Below are 15,820 nucleotides of genomic sequence, written 5' to 3' on the forward strand. Positions count from 1 at the left end.
CCTCCTCCAGAAAGATTGCGTGATTTGGCAAGAAAAGGGGGGGGGGGGGGGGGGGCAGGGCTTGGAAGTAGCTCTCCACAGAGGGTGCAGGCGAGGGAAGGGGCCTAGGTGACGAAACTGCAGGCGAAGCCAACACCGTGGACGATGCGATGCCATCAATTCAGCCCCGTCTCACCAATGATGTGGTGCCATGCCATGGATTCAGCCCATCGCCAACAACCACAAGGAGAATGAGTAGAGCTCATTTTAGACCCGATGTGTCTGGTTTTAAGCTCGTTGTAGTGGCAGTGATGTTTAATTGTACTCATTGTAGTGTTTAACTGTGCAATGAACCATGTTTTATGTAAATCGTTCCGGATATCTGAGCATCCAATTTTGAGAATGTTGTAAAAGCAAAAATCGTTTGCATGTCCAATCTTCTCTCTCCACTATCCATAATTGGTTTGGGCAGCCAAATTACGGGTACAATGTTGGAGATGCTTGTGCTATTTCGCGCGAGAGAGATGCTCGTGCTACTTTAGAACTTTAGAACATTCACCGGAGTCATTATAATCCCATCCTTCCCAGAAACAAAATGCAGAGGCACATCCATCATGTCAACAACGAGCCCCTGCCATACGTTGGTTTTACAGCCATGGTACAAAGCGAGTTTCTCCAATGCAGGCGACGGTTTGCAGGTGGGGGAGTACACCACGGGCTACAGCTACAGCGGCTCACTTCCTGCCACGGCCTTTGCCTTTCTTGGATTTCTTCTTGCCCTTGTGCTTCTGCGCCGCCCTCTGCGAGGTCGAGGCGGCGGCCACTGCTTCCTCCTTCAACGGTTCCACCTCGTTGCTTCCTGCTGTGTCAGGCTCACTGTCTGAACATCCGGTCCGTTCGACCACTCCGTCAGTCTGCGGCTGGACATTCCTCATGTCATCTTCTCTCATGGATGCCCTTGCGGAGGACACAAAGCTGATGACCGTCTGCAGTTTGTTCTCACCATCTCCCCATATCGAGTATAGATCCTCCAGAGTCAGACAAGCTGTCTTCTCCATCCTGCGCAAATGGTAAATTATCAGAAGACTTTGGGGATGGCCTAGTCATGTTTTACAAAACGTCACTCATACCTTATTATCTACCAATTGCAGTTCGGTGTTTATACTGCCATTAAGAAATTTAGAGTTGGCCTTAGTTTAACATTGGCTTACCCGGCAATGCATTCATCAAATTCACTGCGGATGCGCCTGATATCTTCCAACAGTTGTGCATCAAGCTTTCCTGTAAAGCCTGCTTGTTCCATCCATCGAACAACACTTCTAAGGAACTGAATAATAACCCTTGCATCTTTCTGCAGAAATCAGCTTTTAGAATAACTTGGCAGCCGCGAAGCAATGGGACAGAGTGAAAAATAACAAAACAAGCACCATAACATATGAAACTCACCTGGCCTTCCTTGTTGGCTTGAAAAGCCTCAAACTTATCCCAGAAGGGAGTATTCTCATCACTTAAATCTATTTCACTTGTACTCTCCACCTTATTGGCTGGTACAGCCTTAGGAATGTTTTTTTTACCATCAGATTTTTCTAGCAGTGCGGCCTCTTCCTTTACAGAACTTGCCTCTTCAGGACGAAGAATAGCCATTACCTTCTGAACATCACCCAAATCCTCTGTGCTAATCATATCAGCATTTATGTTCTGAAAGCTTGCTATATCTTTGGGTGGACCCATAACTATCATACGATCTCCGATTGCAGCAAGTGCATCAGCGAGTGCTCTTCTGAAGTTGCCCCTGGTGCGAGACCTCATTTGCAGTTGCAGGACACGCACAATCTTCTGAGAGAATTCCACAGGTAAATCCTTAAAGACTCCATGCTTCAGAAGAATATTTGTGGCCTCATAGCAATTCCCCAGACCATCATGAGTTAGGATCAGTGGATAAAGTGTAACCACTAGTCTCAACAGGACTGCAGTGTATGAACAACTAGGAGTTGAAGTCTTCTGTACCCAATCCCAGAGCGTATTCTTGTTTCTCAAGATACTCATAATTGTATCAAATATGAAACGCCCTGATAAGAATGTCATCTCCTCAAGATCGGGATCTGGGCTCGAATTAGATACCAGGCAGCTGTCAAGGTAAACCTTGCTGGTACGGCAGTCCAGCATATTGAGCAACAGAGATTTTGTGCCATATATACAACCTTTCTGTAGAAGGTACGATGAAGCCAAGAAACCAAGGCACTCCATCAGACCCACATAGCATATTGGGGATATGTAGTCCAGTTCATTCCTCCAAGTCACATCATAGAAGGTAGAATTAAGAGCAGTCCTAAAGTTCTTGATCAAGTAGGATCTATCAACGCCAGTATCAAGAAATCTCTTCAAATGTCGGAAAAACTTTGCCCAGTCAGAATCATTGTCGAGGTACTGTACCAGCCTTGAAATGAGTGCATCATCCAATCGTGCTGCATGAAGCAGAAGCACAGTTGTCCTCCCAAGATGCCCGTAAGTCAAATTTTTATTTCTTGGCCGAAGATTTGCACCAAGGGAATCAGCAATCAAACAATATGAAGCTGGTGAATCAAGTATACGCAAGAGGCTCCTCGTTGCCCCATCTCTCCAGACAAGAAAAACTAACTCAAAGAAGCGGCGCTCGCACAGAGCAGAGAAGCTTCTTAACTTCATGGTACTTTTCGGCATACTGAACTCTGGTTCTTCCAAAAAGTTAGCTATCTCTTTTATGATAAGGGTAGTTCTCACCAGGGCATATGAAGATGCCGGATTTGGATAAATTTGAACAATGGTCTCCAACTTCTTAAGTACACCCAAACCAACAGAAGACAACTCATTCATCAGGAAAGACTGAGCACATGAATGACACTGAAGGACATCCAGCCAACATCTGTTGCCATCTTGCTGCAAAGAATTTCTGCCTGCATTAGAGAGCCAACTTGAATTCATGTTAAGCACGACATATCGGCCATCTTCACCATCTTTCCTCAACCCAAAGTACTTACAGCAAAGCTCTTCATACAAAACTTCATAATCATTTAATTCTGGACCATCAGTGTGGCGAAGATGAGATAGTACTTTGATTGTGATTGACTTCCAGTGATTCCAAGCATACGCTAGAGTTTTGGGTGATATCTGGTTACGAGCAACCATATCATTACAACTACTGTCATCTTCAGATCCTGGTCCTAATTCCAAATTATATTCAGAGGCTTGGGACTGAAGATGAACATCAAGAATCAAACGGGAAGCAATAAATTCAACGAACAAGTTTTCACATTTTCTGCCATCAAGCAAAGTGCAATTTAAACTGGGAAGAGACTTCTTCATATCTGACAGTGCATCAGCTTCCAGGGAAGCAAAGCTGTAGAAGCCCTCAGAGACCTTCTTTGCCATCTGTTTGGCCCTTGCAAGTGACCCTTCCTTCTCTGCGTATCTTTTGGGAGGCCACCCTCGACTGTTTGAAGACCAGAAGGAATCTACAATGATATTGAGTAGGAGAAGCCGTGTTGCATCCTCAAACATATCTGCCTTCTCGAGCATATCTACCTCCAGCAGGACATCTCCTTTATGCTTTGCCATTCCTGCAGCCTCAAGGAAATTACCCTTTTCCATCTCTAAACTGAACAGTTCATCAACAAGATTTCTAGACTTTAAGAATGCCCGCACATGATCCATAGAACTGAAAGCCTTGACAAAATGCATCATATGCTTTATGTCACGGCACACAAAATAATGTTGAGCACAATTTTCAAGATATGTCTTTCTGATTGCAGAAACCTCCACGGATTTTGAATTCTCAGCCAAATGGTCCTCCAACTGTTGCAGGAACTGCAAGCCAAGATTAAATAATTGTTTTCCTTTCGAGCACATCAAGAAACATTTGGTGTAACATTTAGCTTTGAAGTACACTTCAGCTGCATCTGACCAGCTTTCAGTCATGGCAAAACAGTCACCGGCATCCTCGAGTCTGGAAGCACCACATTTTTGCATATAGATCATACCTATTGCAGTTCAAGAAAAATAGTGTTTAGTCAGATAGAGCTGCGTGGAGTGTGATGAAAAGACCTTAAAAATTGTTTAAAATATTAAGACATTATACTGTAACTCTTTAGGAACAACTTGTTGATAAACGTTATGGAATAAAAAATCTCAGAGGTGTGGGTACAGATTGAATATTATGGAGAATTAGCAGACCTGCTCTTTTGTAGTCACCTAATTTGATATAGCAGGTAGCAGCTTTCTCATGCATGCCTATGGACTCATAGATTTCTGATGCTGTTTGCAATTGAGCGTTGCCCTTCTCCAAATTTGAGGACATGGCACGTTCAGCAGTAGCTACAAGTCCGGCAGCTCTTGCCCACTTCTCTCTGTATGTATCACCAGCTTTTTCAAAACACATTGTAGCCATTTCAAATTGCCCTTCATTGAATAACTGCAAGAAAAAAAAACTTCTAAGATGGAATAACAACTTCGAAAGAGAAGTACGCTAAAATTGTAAGTAGGCATGCACAATTACACCTCAAAGAATTTCTGTACGACCAATTGTCAGACAGAAAAAGGCCCATGAACTTCAGGAAAATAAAAGGTCAAAAAAGGTAAACTGGCTTTCCAAAGCAAACAAGTAAAGATCACTAACCTTTGTTCCCCGTAGCCTCCAATCATCAGCACTGCTTCCTGTCTGCATTGCTTGAACAAGGTTAGAATCAAGTAATCTAACCTCTACAAGACACAACTTCTTCCAGTAGTCAAACATTGGTCGACAGTAATCATCTGTATTCTCACATATCCACAGCCTTTGCCTAGTGCGTGTGATTGCAACATAGAGTTGCTTCAACTCTGAGCAGAGAAGATGATGCTTGCTTCTGTCAAAACCCGGATGAGAGATCTCTTCAGATTGTGCTATAATATCTTTATCTTTCATGTAACCGTACAGAACTCTCCATTTGTTTCTTAAGGGCGACGAGCCGAAAAAGTTGTACAACAGCACATCCTACACAATGTATTCAAAGTAACAATATGCAAAATCTTATGACATGACATTTAACTTTTTTTGGCAAAATGCACAAAAATTTAGTGAACTAGATGCTCATACCTGGAACTCAAGGCCCTTACATTCAACAATGGTCAAAACAAGAGCCTGTTTACCAACAAGATCAACAATTTGTTTTTTGGTAGCATCATCACGAACTAATATGACTTGCTCAGCACCAAACCCATGCATGCTACCATGCTTACTTTTGATTTCTCCAAATATAGTCATAATTGCATTTTCATCATTATCAGACTCCAGCAGCACGGGTGCTTCTCCATACACAAGTCCAGTCTCTGGGTTAAGCTTGTCAACACTTGACGGGAAAAAGAAGTACAAAAGGCTCATGATACTTTGTGCCATGTAAAGGATGCCACAATGTGTGCGGAAATTTTGAGTAAGTTGGAACATATCAGAGAGTTTGACTTGTTTTCCATGTTGACGTCCTTGATTAAATGCTTCCGTTTCTGAGAGAAATGCGGTATAAAAAAGCGAACGAATATCTTCAAACCTGAAATCAATACCCCTAGCTATAGTCTGTGCGGTGTCACCAGCAAAAAGGAAGCCTTCCTTGAAGTTTCTGCAGACGTACTTAAGAAGTGCTATTTGTGTCATGGTTAGATCCTGCACCTCATCTATGTAAACAAAGTCCAATAGATCTCCATTGTAGCCCTCGGATATAAGACTGGTGTGAAGGCTATTGACAAAATCTGACAAATCAAACTCTCTGGCAGTGGATTTCATACTCTCATAATCAACAAAAATATTGTAAATCCTATCTCTCTTCTCACTGTTCAGAGATGAAAATCTTTTATCTGAGAGTATCACATAATCTTGTCTTCCAAGCTTGCTGATATAAGGACTGCTTGCTTGATATCTACCCTTTATATGAGAAACTATTTCAGTGAAGACAGTGGATGCATCAAGATTCTTGGTCAGGTCTGCATTGAAACGAGGCCAATAGGCAGCAGCAAATTTCTCATAGGTAACTTCCTTTGATTCAATAAAAGTTTGCAGCGCGCGAGAGTTTGAATGCCCTCTATCAATGCTAGACTGCAGTTCACCATAAAACACATCAAAAAATGATGTCCGGCATGTTCCATCAAGCATCATCAAGAACTTCCGATATGTTATAGTAAGAGGATAGTGCTCATGAGGTAGATTGCTAAAATTGTCAGGTATATCTGTAAACTCTTCCTGGTCATCAATGATGTCATGCATGTGAAGAATGCTAGGCTGATCAGAGGCGTCACCAGAGCCAAACCTACAGGGTTGAAATAAAGTAATATGCGCGTCATGGTTGATATAATCATATAACTCATAGAAGAATCAGTAAATATCATTTGAAGAGTGTATTTTTTTCAAGGACTCGCCTACGAAGGAGCACATGGTTGCTGTTTCTTTCAATACAAATCCACGAGGGTTGGTCCCCATAAGTATAGTGTTTTTTTATAATTATTCAAGTATATCAAAGAGAAATGTACTTCATATGGATAAAAATGTTAACCTTGAAAGGGCATGACAAACAAAGAATCTAAAGAGCATGAACTTATAAATACAGTAACCCCGTAAATAAAAAGAAGATAAAAATACAGTAACCCCGTACAGTAAAATGAAGTGAGTACATTGAAAAAATACCTTGGACCAAATTGCACACATATTTCTGTCCACTTTAAATATATGTCCAAAAATAATTTTGAAAATGCTAAACACGTGTAAACTTCAAAATAGGGCTCTAGTTCAACAGACTTACCTTTTAAGTCCAGAAATGTGATTTTTTATGGCTGAACACAACTTTGGGCTTACAGTGATAAACACTTGTTTCACAAAACCTTCTCCTGCATCCTTCAGTGGCACAATATCTTTTTCATCAAGCCCTGACAAATCATCTCCATCCAAATGTAGACCTTGGGAGGCAATCAATGACTGTTGCTCTTTTTGAATCAATTTCATTGTCAATACAGTGGTTTTTCCGGTGCCTGACCTCCCAAGTATAAAACTAGTGACCGGGAATTGGATTATCACCTTCTCTTCATCAGTTAGTTCAAAGGGGATATCAATTTCAGAACCATCAGAAGCCGTCAGCAAATGTTTTGCCACTCCAGATGATAACGAGTAGAATTTCATCAGCAAGAAGCTTTCGCGAACTTTTGAATTTTCCATAGCATATGGTGTATCCACTAGATCATGCTGTTCCTGGGCATCAACTCTGCAATCCTTCTTATAGCGAATAATATCATGCTCAACATCCCAAACCATAGGAACCTCTAGTTTCCTGCAAGCAATCAAAAAAAGAAGCAAGAAATAAGAATAATACTATTCAAAAAAGAGAAATAAGAAGAATGTCTACAAGCAGCCCACTCATAACTCATAAACATGACTATTGACGAACAGTTCAATTTCAAGCATGGTAAAAGAATCCTAGGAACAAAGTATGGCCCAATAAAAATGAACAGCGCATACCCGAGGGTCTGCACTCCTCTGCAGTGATCCAGGTAATCATCTGTGTACATGGAAAATAGGTTCTCGAGACGTTGAACGGTTCTTGCAACATGTTGTTGTGATAGTAGGTCCCAAATTCTTATTATCTGGATATACCTTTCTTCACTTTTCTCCAAGTCAGTACTCCAAATAAGATAAAGGTCCCTGATCTTGTATACTTTTGCAAGATTGGAAACACCAGGTACATCCAAGTTCCTAACTGGTGTCCTCCAACCACCGCCAACTTTGACAAGCTTTTGGAGTATTTCCCTCCTGAGCTGTGATGATTTTAGCTTGGTGAAAGACTTTCTAAACTCGTCGCTAACAATGACCTGTTGAATTTACCAGTACACAAAATAGAGTCTGAGAAAGAATGAACTCAAGAATATATCAACAGGTATGTTCTGTAAAAAAAGTAGGGAGTTACAAGATGGTATGTAATCTATAGAAAAAAAATCATATATTGACATACCATCCTGCAAAGTAGCACATGTCCCTGCAAATCTTAATTACAAACAGCATAACAGAGATAAGCAAACCACAAAAAAAAACATGTTATAAAGAAACCGTGTATCAACAAACCCAATACTCCCTGACAACAAGCAGAGTCTTATCAGACTAATGTGCATAAATGTGGTTTGCATTCCAATACATTAAATGCACATAACTAAACTAACTTAAATTTTCTCTTGAGCATGCATCCAAACATGCTAAAATGGCGCAAAATGGCACAGCCACTCAAGGTGAAGCCAAGCCAACCAACAGAGGAAAAAACTACAATCTAAATTCTAAACTACTAGCAAAAAGAAAAGGAGGTAAATAAACGCACACGTAGAGGGAGCACACGAAAGTATGGTCAAAGTCAAACTGACTAACATCACTATGTTACTTACCTTCCATCTGGTATTGCTGAAAACGGCCGACTCAGCATTAAGAAGATCCTCAAGTTCATCAAGATCTTGCTTTACTTGCAAAACCAACTTACATAAGGCCGTGTCATTAGTGGCATTGAAAACACATTTACGTCTTTGAGCATCAGAAACAAGGTCTGTCCAGACAGTTCCACTTTTGTACAGTGTATGAGCATTACCAACAATCCAAAGACAGTGCCTGCATCAAATAAAGCATCCATTAGAAAGACTATATTATCAATCTGACAATACTTTGAACAGTAACAAAACAAAGGACTGGGAAAAAATGCTCACTTTGCCCTGGTAAGAGCAACGTTTGTTCTTTGGTTATCAGCAAGAAATCCAACAACTCCTCTCCCATTGGATCTAACTGTTGATAGTATTATTATATCATCCTCTTCTCCTTGGAAACCATCAATAGACTTGACTCGCACATGAAAGCCATCACATGTGTCATATTGTTTGCCAAGTCTACCTTTAATTGCATCAACTTGAGAACTATATGGAGAGACCACACCGACGCTGAGCACTTTGCCCGTACTTTTCCAACCTGCAAAAAAAAAACTAAACTGCTAAGTCTTTAATGAGCTTTTGGGGTCTATTTTGCATAAGGCGAGCGAGAGAATTTTCTATAGCAAACTGCAGTTGATTCTGTATCAGCTTACAAGTGACATAGCATTACTTTTCAGCTCTGAAGGTAAAAACAAAATACCAATTAGTGAGTACATGTAGTGGCCAACAACTCTAACAGAGCTTGATGTCTCACCTTTCATATCATCTACTTAATGTTCTAAGTTTTGCAAATAAAAAATGTAACATTATCTATTAAACAGGGAAGTGTATGACAGTGGACTTGCTGACAGACATATATAGGGAATTGAATTTTCATAAACCCAGATTGATGCAGTTAACAAATCACAAGATATACACAGGTAACAAACTGACTGTTGAACATAAACTATTACACTGATCACCTTTCTATCAATGAAAGTTATGCAACATGAAATACAAGAAAGACCCTATAAGCTTCTAAAGATGCAAGTCATATCAACTAAGTATCTTCATATAGAAACAAATTAGTAACTACTACCTCCATCCGGGTTTATTAGGCCCCCTTTTATTTTAGGCTAAAGTTTGACCATAAATTTAACTAACAAAAAGTAAACTATATAGCCAAGTAGCTCTTTCAGATACAAATCAAATAGTGTACTTTTTGTGTCATATAATTTAGACTCCCAGCGTTCGGAAATAACTGATGTGGTTGTAACTGATGTTGAACTAAAACCACGTCAGTTATTTCCGAACAGAGGTAATATTTTATTATTTTTATAGATGGCCAAAGTTTGACTCAAAATACGAGGGGGGCTAATAAACCCGGACGGAGGTGTACCAAGGATACTGAGGCAGGATATTAAGGTTGGAAGAAAAGATAGGATTCAGCTAACATACATTTAAAGATGGTTTGGATCAGGTGCAAAACAACAGCAACTTCAACCATGTTTCTTCGACTGTTTCCTGTGCCTTCTTTGTCTTCCCTTCCATCAGTGAGGTTTATAAAAGTGTAGCTATCAAACGGGAAGCATGTATAATCCTTGTTATAGCTAGGTGACAGGACATTTGAACCATCTAAAATCTTCCTCTCATAAAACTGAACATTTGGAAACAAGCTAATAATAGGATTCATGCGATACTGTATATTCAGCAAATGTTTATCGAATCCCAACATAACCAATCTCCCAAAAAGACTTGTACCAAAGCCAGCTTCTTTGCATACCTACAGATAAACAATGAACATAAGAAGTACGATTATCATCAACAGATCCAGCTTGTTTCCAAATGAAAGGTAAGAACTAAGATTGTCATGAATCAGTCTCCAAAAAAGAGTCACCAAATCCAGCTTCTTTTTTAGCCACCTGAACTGTTGTATTGATTGTGTTATCCATCGAACTTAAACAAAATTATGAAAATTACCCAATGCAGCCATTTCCAACTCAATTTTAAGGTCTGCAGCATTTATGGTCTAAAGCTTCATAGGCTTTGCAGCGTTAAAAAATCAATGTAAGGTAAAAAAATTAAAAGAAATACGTTATATAAGACATGCATATTCACATGCGTGATTAGTAGTGCTGTAGAGTGATGCAGCAATAACTAAAAAGTTGCTGTAGCATTTTAGCATTAGAAATTTGCAGCCAACTGCACCGATGGCTCGATGACAACGTATAGTATAAAGAGGGTAAGGTGAAACTTACTTGACTTTTAACCATTGCACTCAGCTGACAGTCATCTCCAACCAAAACAACATGCTTCAACCAATGCAGACGTAGAGGGATCACCAACTCACACTCCCGCACTTGAGCAGCCTCGTCAACAATTAAGACATCGAGGGGTGCAATCTCCATGTGATGCAACCGGTAAGAGCTAGAGGTAGTACAGAAAAGAAGTGTAGCATTACATATGCAGTAGCTCTGGACCCAGTTTTTGTCTACTCCAGTGGGTAAATTAAGCGAGTGTAGCAGATCTTTAAGCAATTTAAGGCATGAAGACCTTGCTCCGTCCAGTTCCTTCTCAATAGGAGATATAGGCTTTACACAAACAGAGTTTTCATTTGACAGACAACCAAGGGCCCTTTTCAAACAATCTTCAGTCAAGTCTACGTTGCACAGAAGGGTCCCAAAATTTTCCAGCATATTAAGCAAGGAAGATATATTTACGACACTATCACGAGAAAAGCACCTTCCAGGAAGGTGAACCCACAAATTCATTATGCATCTTTTCAGAGCTATTGCTGTCGCATCAAACTGTTTCTTTATGAAGTCCAGAAAGCTCACGGGATCACTATTTCCTTCATCCTCAAGAAGCATATCGTACCGTGACACACAGTCATCAAAAAAGGATACCATCGAAGCTATTCTGTACTTCCATCCAGACAACGATGAAAAGCACTCAACAAGGTCGTCCACCCGAAAATCCAAGAAAATTTCCTGAAGATCCTCGGTGATGTCCATGTTATACTTGTTCCCAAACAGCAAGACATCTCCAAGAGAAAAGGGTAGACCATTTTCATCAATGTGCTCATTGAACTCCTTCAAGTTTTGAAGGAAACGAGTGCAAACTCCAACGACAGCGACGTTAGTGGGAGCACAAGTAAGAGTTCTGCATTTCACACACGCCAAAGCCCATAGTAAAGCACTAACAGTCTTGGTCTTTCCAGTACCTGGAGGACCCCATATAAGCTTCAACAGGTTCATATGCCTACATCGTACAGCTGAGATCACAGATTCAATAGCATCCAGTTGCGATTGATTAAGTTTGATTGATAGTAATTGCTCTGTCAAGGAAGGCAATAAGCTCCCATCCTGTGCAACACAGATACCACATACATCATCACCCTGCAACAGGCCCAAAAAGAGGAACTCAAAAGGTTAGACACCAATTCATACTGGCAAGAAAAAAGCAAGTAACTAAAACACAACTATCCAGGTTAACTTACCAAATTTGTTGGGGCTAACAGAGACTTGATTACTGTGAAATTGTTATCCATGTGCGTATCAAACGAAAGTGCTTTCCATATACGTATATTTGTCATGATATTAGTGAGAAATATTGCATGTCTGAATTTACTCAAGTCTTCTTCTTCCAAACCAATATCCTTTGCAACTTTAACTCTGAAACCCTTATGGTATTCATCATCCAAAGAAACCTCAGTAACCATTGCCAAGCAATATGTCACACCGTAGCGGTTAAGGTCCTCTGCATATTCAGGTTTCAAGCTAGACAAAATGAATATATCACCATTCCTTGCCGTATATGTCCCAGTGGAAAAACCAGCACCATTGTCCCAGAAGTCCACATCCATGAAGTATAATCCTGATTTTCCTGCTACCTCCATGGAAAGTATTTTCGACGAGGGTGCTTCATTGATGAGTTCAAGGCATGAGCACAGATCTGACCTCGTTTCTTCAATCAGAGGCAGACGATACGATTGGAGATAGTGATCAACTGACTTGAATTTGCAGGGAATGGTCTCAACCTACATAATGAGGGTATAAATGAAAATATGGTTATAACTAGCAAAAGATTCTTTACTAACTGCTTGAGCACAGAAATGGCATGCAATTAATTGGCACCCTTTACAAAAAAAAAACTAATGCTCCTTACACACACAAAAAAAACTAATGCTAGCAGAACAGCTATGTGGTCAATCTCATCTAATGCAAGACCAGCAAGGATAAATCCAGAGCATAAGCATCACCTAGGAGGTAACTGTAATCAACCGAATTCTCAAGACATAAAATCCCAACATATACCTGTCACGTTAGAAAACCTGTCTCGCCACATGTATTATCTTGCTACATACAGTTTTCGGAATGCGACCAGGTCGATTATACTACGACCACCGTAACACTTGACAAGAATGATCGTGCATCGTGGGCATAGCACCATATTAATGCATCATTATTTTGAACAGCAGCAGGCACCAATGTGAATCAGTTACAAATGACACCAACAGGCAACGAGCAACATGCAGATTTCAGAAGTGCCATGTGTCACCAGGTGTGCAACGATTTGGTGAGCAGAGATTGTCCAAACATGCCAACTGCACCGCACTTCCCTGATGCGTGCATCCAAATGACCCACTTCAGTTGCACTACAAGCGACTAATCAATCAATAGATTTTGGAAACCTAGCGCGCATACGCATGCATAACGCTTGGCACGATTCGAAAAAAGAAATGGCTCTAGCTGGCAACCACAGAAATCAACAAACCGGAACTAGCAGCGCCGAGGGGATGGATCGATGATACACGTATCTTGAGCACAGAAACGGCATTCAACTAATTCTGGCATCTTCTAAAAAAAACTAATGCCGCTATCAGCCTAGCAGAAGGGTGCTATGTGGTCAATTTGATCTACGCCAAGATGAAGCAAGGACAAAATACAGGGCATAAGCTGCTAATCGACCGAAGTTTGAAGACAGAACTTGTCATAAATGTCACCAACATATAGAAACATCTGATAACTTATACGATCGTGTTATCTAGAGTTTTCAGAATGGGAGATGGTCGATTATGCTACGAGCATCATGGGCATAGCAAATTAATTAGTGCGTCATTATTTTCATCAGCAGTGGACACCAATTATGAATTAGTATGAATCAGTCACGGCTGGCCGCCAACAGGCAGCAGCAAACATGCAATTTCCTGAAGCAGCATGTGTCGCCCGGTGTGCAACGATTTGGCGGGCAGAGATTGTACGAACATGCCGACTGCAACTGCACTTCCCTGACGCGTGCGTCCAGATGACAACTTCAGTCGCACATTACTGACAACCAGTGCAATACAACTCTACAAGCGACTAATATTCGATCAACAGATTTTGGAAACCTAGCATGCATACGCTTGGCACGCGCCGCGCGCTCCGGAATCCGTACGCGCGCACAGATTCGGAAGGGGAAAAAAATGGGATCATGCCGGCAGCCGCAGAAATCGTCACCCGGAACTACTAGCTAGCAGCGGCAACCGAGGGATGGGTGGGTGGATGGCGCGGGTGTACCTTGTCCCTGTAGAGGTCGTCGTCGTTGATGTCGCGGATGGACCAGGAGAGCACCACGTCGCCCAAATCCATCTCCGCCATGCCGCCCTCCCGCGCCCTAGCCGCTCACGCCCTCCCGCGCAGCAAGCGGTATTCGCGAGGAGGACGAAGAGGAGGGAGGGGTGTCGAGGACGAGGAGTCGTCTCGTCGCTGCGAGTCAAAGGCGGCGGTGGGGTGTGACTGCTGCTGCTGCTGCTGCTGTGTGGAGAAAAAAACAAGGCAGAGGGGTGATCGGTGAGACGTGGGAGGGGATGGGATTAGGGCATGTACAATGGTTGATAAGACAGTCTTATCTTAAGTCTTGCATGTAAATTAGAGATGATAAAAAAATATGTCTACAATGGATTATATCTTAGCCTTATCTTTAATAACTAGCAATTCCTTAAAACATGGTGAGACAAATTGTGCTAAGAGATCATCTCTTGCCTTATCTTAAATAAAAGAAGACAAACCTTTTTTTATGAGTTCTTTCTCCTTCACCTCATCATTTATCCTATGTGGCACTTCTAAGATAGCACTATTGTACATGCCCTTAGTGCTGCTGCGCAGGCAGAGATCGTTTGCTTCTGGGCGAAGATGCTGCGCCGTGGCAGGAGGCTTTGGGGGTTCTAGCCTAGCCTTTCTAGGGGAAAGCGTGATCAATGGGAGGAGTGGGATGGGATGGGATGGCTCGGGGTTGGGAGTCGGGCCCTTTTTTCACGGGGAGGGTAAACATGCCGGCGCGTGGATGGACTGCCGCGGAGGCGCACAGTGCGCGGAGTGGCTCCGGTTTTACCGGGGTTCGGCTCAGCTGCTGGGTTCCCAGCAGGGATTATTGTGCAGGGCAAATAGGTGATTGCCATGTGTCCGTGTGGGCCAAGAGCTTCAATTAATTTAGATTTAATTTGTTTCTTCTTACTGCTTTGGTCCTTCCTCGCCGTGAGAATGGATGCCAGCGCCAATGGTTCTTGCTCGTCGGCCCGCCGCGCCGATGGACCTTCTACCTCCACTCGAGGACGTCGTGGCTGCCGAGGGTCCCGTAGCGGCGCCCCTGCCGGTCGCCGAGGCAGCCTGCCGTGCTGCCCCCCGGCCAAGCCCCCGTACAAGAGAAGAGCAAGCATAAGCGGAAGAAATAGAACGGCAAGAAAAGAAACCCGTCCCCTCGCCGGAGCTGCTCAACCCACCTGCGCCCGTCGCGCCTGCTCACGCCCACCACCGTCGAGGACATATTCCGCCTGCAACGTCCGCCAACGATCTGAAACGATGAACTGATTTTATTTTATTTTTGTGCAGAGCGGGAGCGGCCGGCCGCACGGGAAGGTCGTCGTACAGACTGCCATGGTTGCGCTTCTGCTGTCACTGCTTGTGAAAGTAAAAGCAAGAAATCGATCAATGTTCCAATCATTACCCTTCTCCTCATTAAAGTGCTTGGCCTCGGTTAACTCCAGAATTCAAGAGCCGGATCCAAATCGACTAGCAGTAGACGACCCAACAACATCGCCGGCGAGCAAGCAAGAAGAACCCGACCCAACAACTAGCAGGCAACCTCGTATTCTTTCGCCCAGAGGGCAGGTGACGAAGGAAAGAAGCAGTAAGAAGAAACAAATTAAATCTGAGTTAGTTGGAGCTCTTGGCCCACAAGGACACATGGCAATCACCTATTTGCCCTGCACAATAATCCCTGCTGGGAACCCAGCAGGTGAGCCGAACCCGTTTTACCGAGCGGACTGGTGCGGTAAAATCAATCGTTCGTGGTGGTAAAAGTACGTAGTACAGGTCGAAGAACGTGTTCTCGGTCAGCTCTCGGCCGGTCCTCCTATTTTCTCTCGCCTCGT

The 15,820-nt window shown here is 42.4% G+C and overlaps 1 protein-coding gene across 1 annotated transcript; it reads right to left on the reverse strand.

The window, feature by feature from the left end:
• Window positions 1-358: 358 nt before the first annotated feature.
• Window positions 359-14,261, reverse strand: LOC123190317 (uncharacterized). Its single transcript, XM_044602933.1, has 14 exons — window positions 13,968-14,261; window positions 11,906-12,445; window positions 10,665-11,804; window positions 9,865-10,189; window positions 8,710-8,965; window positions 8,398-8,614; window positions 7,487-7,836; window positions 6,777-7,298; window positions 5,087-6,287; window positions 4,631-4,984; window positions 4,189-4,426; window positions 1,426-3,995; window positions 1,191-1,330; window positions 359-1,038 (listed from the first exon to the last, which is right to left on the reverse strand). The coding sequence occupies exons 1-14, from the start codon at window positions 14,046-14,048 to the stop codon at window positions 714-716; spliced, it is 8,259 nt and encodes a 2,752-aa protein (XP_044458868.1). The 5' UTR covers window positions 14,049-14,261; the 3' UTR covers window positions 359-713.
• Window positions 14,262-15,820: the final 1,559 nt, after the last annotated feature.

Source organism: Triticum aestivum, chromosome 2A (assembly GCF_018294505.1).
Source record: "Triticum aestivum cultivar Chinese Spring chromosome 2A, IWGSC CS RefSeq v2.1, whole genome shotgun sequence".
Taxonomy (NCBI): domain Eukaryota; kingdom Viridiplantae; phylum Streptophyta; class Magnoliopsida; order Poales; family Poaceae; genus Triticum; species Triticum aestivum.

What these genes read in the sequence shown, in the direction of transcription:
- LOC123190317 (XM_044602933.1), bottom strand. Translation starts at nt 14,048, where the DNA reads ATGGCGGAGATGGATTTGGGCGACGTGGTGCTCTCCTGGTCCATCCGC. An exon ending in TGTTAGCCCCAACAAATTTG is followed by an intron (nt 11,805 to 11,905) that starts GTAAGTTAACCT and finishes GGCCTGTTGCAG; the next exon opens with GGTGATGATGTATGTGGTAT. An exon ending in GGAGGCTACGGGGAACAAAG is followed by an intron (nt 4,427 to 4,630) that starts GTTAGTGATCTT and finishes TTTTTCTTGCAG; the next exon opens with TTATTCAATGAAGGGCAATT.